General features: G+C 35.1%; 1 protein-coding gene across 1 annotated transcript in view; it reads right to left on the bottom strand.

The window, feature by feature from the left end:
• Window positions 1-2,877: 2,877 nt before the first annotated feature.
• pde8b (phosphodiesterase 8B) overlaps window positions 2,878-7,222 on the bottom strand; it is a 44,357-nt gene continuing 40,012 nt past the window's right edge. Inside the window, exon 21 of the mRNA XM_087178232.1 lies at window positions 2,878-4,866. Coding sequence (XP_087034358.1) covers window positions 4,757-4,866 — 110 coding nt within the window. The 3' untranslated portion in view covers window positions 2,878-4,756. The remainder of the gene's footprint in view (window positions 4,867-7,222) is intronic.

Raw genomic sequence — 7,222 nt, 5'->3', positions numbered from 1 at the left:
AACGTCATAGTATAGTATGGCATAAAAATGTGAAAAAACGTCATAGTATAGTATGGCATAAAAATGTGAAAAAACGTCATAGTATAGTATGGCATAAAAATGTGAAAAAACGTCATAGTATAGTATGGCATAAAAATGTGAAAAAACGTCATAGTATAGCAAGGCAAAAAAATATGAAAAAACGTCATAGTATAGTATGGCATAAAAACTTGAAAAAACGTCATAGTATAGCAAGGCATAAAAATGTGAAAAAACGTCATAGTATAGTAAGGCATAAAAATATGAAAAAATGTCATAGTATAATAAGGCATAAAAATTTTAAAAAACGTCATAGTATAGTAAGCCATAAAACGTCATAGTATAGTAAGGCAAAAAAATGTGAAAAAACGTCATAGTATAATAAGGCATAAAAATGGGAAAAAACGTCATAGTATAGTAAGGCATAAAAACATGAAAAAACTTCATAGTATAATAAGGCATAAAACGTCATAGTATAGTAAGGCATAAAAATATGAAAAAACGTCATAGTATAGTAAGGCATAAAAATATGAAAAAACGTCATAGTATAGTATGACATAAAAATGTGAAAAAACGTCATAGTATAGCAAGGCTAAAAAACATGAAAAAACGTCATAGTATAGTATGGCATAAAAATGTGAAAAAACGTCATAGTATAGTATGGCATAAAAAATTGAAAAAACGTCATAGTATAGTAAGGCATAAAAATATGAAAAAATGTCATAGTATAATAAGGCATAAAACGTCATAGTATAGTAAGGCATAAAAATGTGAAAAAACGTCATAGTATAGTAAGGCATAAAAATTTGATAAAACGTCATAGTATAGTAAGGCATAAAAATGTGAAAAAACGTCATAGTATAGTAAGGCATAAAAATGTGAAAAAAAAGTCATGGTATAGCAAGGCAAAAAAATGTGAAAAAACGTCATAGTATAATAAGGCATAAAACGTCATAGTATAGTATGGCATAAAAATGTCCACAAACGTCATAGTATAGTAAGGCATAAAAATTTAAAAAAATGTCATAGTATAATAAGGCATAAAACGTCATAGTATGGTAAGGCATAAAAATATGAAAAAACGTCATAGTATAGCAAGGCAAAAAAATGTGAAAAAACGTCGTAGTATAGCAAGGTAAAAAAATGTGAAAAAACGTCATAGTATAATAAGGCATAAAAATATGAAAAAACGTCATAGTATAGTAAGGCATAAATATTTGAAAAAACGTCATAGTATAGTATGGCATAAAAATGTGAAAAAACGTCATAGTATAGTATGGCATAAAAATGTGAAAAAACGTCATAGTATAGCAAGGCATAAAATTTTGAAAAAACGTCATAGTATAGTAAGGCATATTGTTATTTTTTACAATTCAACACCATTATGTTCTATAAAAACACTGGCTATTATTCAACGCTGTAAGTCAGGAAGGGGAGATTGTGACCATATTTCATGTGTAGCCTTAATGCCAACCAGCACTTGAAGGCACCGTCTCTCTTGTGCATTATATATATGTTTTTGGACAGACATGAGAGCGGTAACAACTTTCTCATCGTAACTCTTGGCAAGATGAAGACATTAAGCATGTTTCCAACGGTGTCAAAATATTCCTGTGAACTCGCGGCTGCCATTCACAGAACAAGTTCATTTTCAAAGAATTCTTTAATTGTCTCTCACAATACATTTTTGTGTTTGACAGGGAACATCAAAATAAGACATCATCATCCAGAGAGCATAAAATACATGACATTTTTCAAACAAACATGGTCGACTTTAAGTGACTGACAGAAAGCTCCTGTCACTACTTTGCATGAGGCAGTAAAATCTTTCAAAACAACACATTACACTCCTCATGGCCGATAATGATTTTTTTTTTTTTCCTTCTTTGAAAAATAATTTGTACCGTATATATCATCACTTTCTAATTATTGTTTGGTTTATAGGAATGATACAAAACACAGAATTGGCACGTTGTCGCAGCCACGGCCATCAGTGTCAAGAGATGAGGGAGAGGAAGTAGAAATCACTGTAAGTGATGAAGGCTTATCATTACATAACAAGCAGTTATACAATCCGGTTCTGCCTCAGCGCACTCGGAGCGAGGCGTTAAGCGATTGGCTGTCATCCGATCTAATTCGCATCATCACATTCCAGTCACTGCTGCTGCTCACAGAAAAGGCAGGAAATATTTAAATCGTCTCTGTAGAATAGAAATCTTTGCAAAAATATCATCTGATGATCAGTGATAGCAGTTGTGAAACATTCAGAGGTGGAGCCACTGGAAAATATCAAAACGTTTTTGTTTTTAGAGATTTTGGAAATCATGAAACAGCCAAAACAAAAAACAAAAAAAGTTACACACGCACATTTTGTGAAATGCAAAGCAAAAAAACAAAAAACAAAAAGATATATAGGCTGAGTATTTACAAGAACAGCAGTTACATTAGGTAGTTTTTACAGTGTATTGCAACAATAGCAGACCTAAAACAGTGAGACAGGATTAAGGCATTGATTAAGACCTTGATCATCATCAATAAAATAACTACGTCAGAGTGAATACATTGAACGTGGATGTGACCAGTTCTGTGTCTTTGAAGTGAACTGAAACCAGTAGCTGACAAAACAATTATGAAATTCACATTTGAGCCAACTGCACCCGATTCAGTCCACGTCTTTAAAAACCTCCGTCGTACAAAAAGAAACGGTGAAACGTCCGGACCGTCATGAACTGTGAACACTGACTCAACCCAAAACTGTAGCACAGACCATAGCGCAGATTTTATTCTTAAATATCTAAAACATTTATGGCTTTTTCTTCATTTTTTTTTTTCTCTCTTTAGAGCAGGAACTATTTCAACCAAAAAAAAAAAAAACTTGTTTCTGTAAAGATGACCAAAGAATAAGGCACCTGTAAAGAGCTCTCTGTGCCTTTGGTTAATACTGTAATGTGCGTTTCCTGGATTAACGCACACACACATACTGTACACAGACGCAGCAACGTGTCCTATCATTCAGATGGAGCCTTAGGGGACAACAACTGGTAAATGGATAGTAATGAAATTTCACCAAGCAAGCTCGGGCAGGTTTTGGAATATCTGCAAATCCAGTTTTCTTTCATTTATAAAATGATTTCACTCTGTGGTTCTCTGTGGCAGTAGTGCTTTTCAATACTGTTACACCTCAACATTAAAATAAAAGCTCTGAAAAATACAGGAAGTAATTAAATGTCTAAAAGTGTCATAATACTGGTGCCTGGTTCAACCTCAGATATTAAAGATGATAGTTTGTTTCATAAATGCTGACTTTGATTAATCATTGTCTTTTTTATTACCATTCCCAGTGGGGTAATAACTAATTTCCTGTGGATGCATTTTTGTTAATGCAAGACTTCTGCAACGCCCCCATTCAGCCACCAGAGGGCAGACACAGCATAGAAATCTCCTGATCTGATGTTCCTCTGTCTGACACCTCCAATCAAAAAAAGGTAAAGGATTGGAAATACAGTAAAGTCAGTTTAACACAAGCCACGTGAGAGCTGCAGCTGCTGGATCCAAACATGGATCCTCTGCTCCTTCACACATCTGTCCGGCCGCTGTGAGGCCAATTTCTGCCTCAGACATACAAATACATAAAGACTTTAGAGGTTTGTGCACCATACAACAGTCAGAAGGCTTTTATATCTATATTGTTCAGATACTCACATGTCAGATTTGTTTCTTTCTTGGGTGCAAACGTCTACAGTTTGTGTCGCAGAGCTATGAATGTAACATCTGATAACTCCGACTTAAAACAGCCCTGATACAACGCAGCTCTGTTCCGACCTCGAGGTTTGACAAAGATCTCCACCGGCTGCTTTCACCACAACGTAGAGGAAATGACTACAACGGTAGATGTTTGTTACGCAGCTACATGAATTTTTAAATCTAGAACTGATCACAGAAACAGCCCTTCTCTGACTCCCCCTCTGCATATGGAGCTGGACATTTAGGAAAACCTGTGTGCTGGCTGGTTTGCTCCGGTTCTTAAATACTTCCAACAAGTTGCAGGTGAACAGGGACCTCTGATTGGTTAAGAATCTGGTCCCAGACACAAGTCAAAGTGTGTCTCATACCACAGCTCATCAGAGTTAATAATTCCAGCTGAGCACCTTCACATGTTGGCAATTTGAAAATGAACACACACATTCAGCGCCACGCATGAACAGATCCTCTGTAGGTCCTTATTTTCAGTCAGTACCTCTAGATTTGGTTACCGACTTATTCACGTGTTTCTTTTACAGCAATAGACAGAAGAGTGAATGCAACAGCTGATAAAAAAAAGACTGTGAGAAGCAACTAAAGCAAGAGGGAGCTCAGAATGAAAGTGTCCTGATCAGCTAAAGTGCAGGTTTCTGGTGTGTTACACTGTATGGTACAGATTGTCAGGCGAGCCGTGAGGCCCACACAGTTTCACAGAGGTTCTGTTAGGAATACAACTGAGTATCGACGGTGGGGGAGGGGGGCCCTCAAATGACAACCTGTTCTCCACTGGCAGAACACCTCCTCCAGCTAGAAGCACACAAGAAAAGAGGCTGTGATTTGAGATGGAAACAGCGTCTCAGGGTTCAGCGTCTCAGAGTCCTCGGGGTGGGGGGGTAGAGAGTCACAGCTGATGAGACTAACTGTTCCACCGCAGGGCTGCGTTCGGCGTCCCACCCAGCTCGGAGCAATGGATGGAGAGGAGGTGACGAGGACTTGGTCAAGAAGGAGGGGGCGGGCGCAGGCTCTTACACTTCATCTCGTCCAAGTTCTTCCAGTACTTGTAGTTCTCCGACAGGTGCTCCATGAGACCAGGCAGGCTGGCGAAGGCTGCGAAGAGATGCAGAGAAGATAATCATGCTTTGGTTGATTTGAAGTATCGGTGCACTTTTTTTTTTTTTTAGAAAGTCTGCCTTAAAACAATTCTCCCATGACCATATGTACATTAAAATGGGTTTTTTGAATGTAATCATTCCTGAGAAACCTTCATAATCCAAGTCCAGTCTAAGTGAATGAGACAAAATCCACAGTCCTCCTCCTTTGCAGGTCTCATGTAGTAATCCTGCATATGTGACAAGTTGTATAAAGTTTAAGTGTCTCCAGAGGAAACTGTGTGAAGTGTGTTTGATCGACTCAAGTGATGTCATGTGAGTCAGCGTCGTTGTGTCTGAAAACTACAAGTTTGAAAAGTAAAAAAAAATCTCAGGGTGTGGAGTGAGAAGGTAGTAAAGCTCCTTATCTATGTTTGTTTTTAATATATGTTAATATATATACTGTACATATGAAGTTAAATCATGTATGCAAATACAGTGTAGCCTATATATATGAAAACTTGTTAGAAATGGGAACAATATCATATATTGACTGTACTTTTGTATTTGAGTATTTCTGTTTACATTATAGATGTATGTCAAATAAATATATATCCCTCCCAAAGCCTGTCAGTATTTGTTCATTTTATATGTACATGTGAAAGATAGACATGTATAGCTAAATTTAATAAGGAATTATTCAGGAAATCATAAAAAAACGTAGAATTTTAATGAACATGATTGAATAGAGTTGCATTTTACTATGAGTATTTCATATGTTATAAACTTATATCCTTATATATCCAGATGATGCATGTATGTCATATAACATGTCCTCTTATAAATGACACATATGGTACATTCCTCTTTATATGGGGACAAATATGTCATAAGTCATAATATTGTAAATCATAAAAATGTCATAGTATAGTAAGGCATTAGAATCCCAATTAACCTAATGTGCATGTCTTTGGATTGTGAGAGGAAGTGGGAGTACCCGCGAAATGGCCACAGGTCATAGTATGGTAAGGTAAGAAAATGTGAAAAAATTTCATAGTATAGTAAGGCATAAAACGTCATAGTATAGTAAGGCATAAAAATGTGAAAAAACGTCATAGTATAGTAAGGCAGAAAACGTCATAGTATAGTAAGGCATAAAAATGTGAAAAAACGTCATAGTATAGTAAGGCATAAAAACGTCATAGTATAGCATAGTATAGTAAGGCATAAAACGTCATAGTATAGCAAGGCATAAAACGTCATAGTATAGTAAGGCAAAAAAATTTGAAAAAACGTCATAGTATAGTAAGGCATAAAACGTCATAGTATAGCAAGGCATAAAACGTCATAGTATAGCAAGGCATAAAACGTCATAGTATAGCAAGGCATAAAAATGTGAAAAAACGTCATAGTATAGTAAGGCATATAACGTCATAGTATAGCAAGGCAAAAAAATGTGAAAAAACGTCATAGTATAGTAAGACATAAAAATGTGAAAAAACGTCATAAGGCATAAAAATGTGAAAAAACGTCATAGTATAGTAAGGCAGAAAACGTCATAGTATAGTAAGGCATAAAAATATGAAAAAACGTCATAGTATAGCAAGGTATAAAAATGTGAAAAAACGTCATAGTATAGTAAGGCATAAAAATGTGAAAAAACGTCATAGTATAGTAAGGCATAAAAATGTGAAAAAACGTCATAGTATAGTAAGGCAGAAAACGTCATAGTATAGTAAGGCATAAAAATATGAAAAAACGTCATAGTATAGTAAGGTATAAAAATGTGAAAAAACGTCATAGTATAGCAAGGCAAAAAAATGTGAAAAAAAGTCATAGTATAGTAAGGCATAAAATGTGAAAAACGTCATAGTATAGCAAGGCAAAAAAACCTGAAAAAACGTCATAGTATAGCAAGGCATAAAAATTTGAAAAAACGTCATAGTTTAGTAAGGCATAAAAATGTGAAAAAAACGTCATAGTATAGTAAGGCATAAAATGTCATAGTATAGCAAGGCAAAAAAACTTGAAAAAACGTCATAGTATAGTAAGGCAGAAAACGTCATAGTATAGTAAGGCATAAAAATATGAAAAAACGTCATAGTATAGTAAGGTATAAAAATGTGAAAAAACGTCATAGTATAGCAAGGCAAAAAAATTTGAAGAAAACGTCATAGTATAGTAAGGCAGAAAAACTTGAAAAAACGTCATAGTATAGTAAGGCATAAAAATGTGAAAAAAACGTCATAGTATAGTAAGGCATAAAACGTCATAGTATAGCAAGGCATAAAACGTCATAGTATAGCAAGGCAAAAAAATGTGAAAAAACGTCATAGTATAGTAAGGCATAAAAATGTGAAAAAACGTCATAGTAT

Source organism: Seriola lalandi, unplaced genomic scaffold (assembly GCF_002814215.2).
Source record: "Seriola lalandi dorsalis isolate HSWRI2012SDOR001 ecotype SW California unplaced genomic scaffold, Sedor1 jcf7180002054680, whole genome shotgun sequence".
In the NCBI taxonomy this organism is placed as follows: Eukaryota; Metazoa; Chordata; class Actinopteri; order Carangiformes; family Carangidae; genus Seriola; species Seriola lalandi.
The sequence above is the reverse complement of the archived record's forward strand: the minus strand, read 5'-3'. Positions and strand labels throughout refer to the sequence as shown.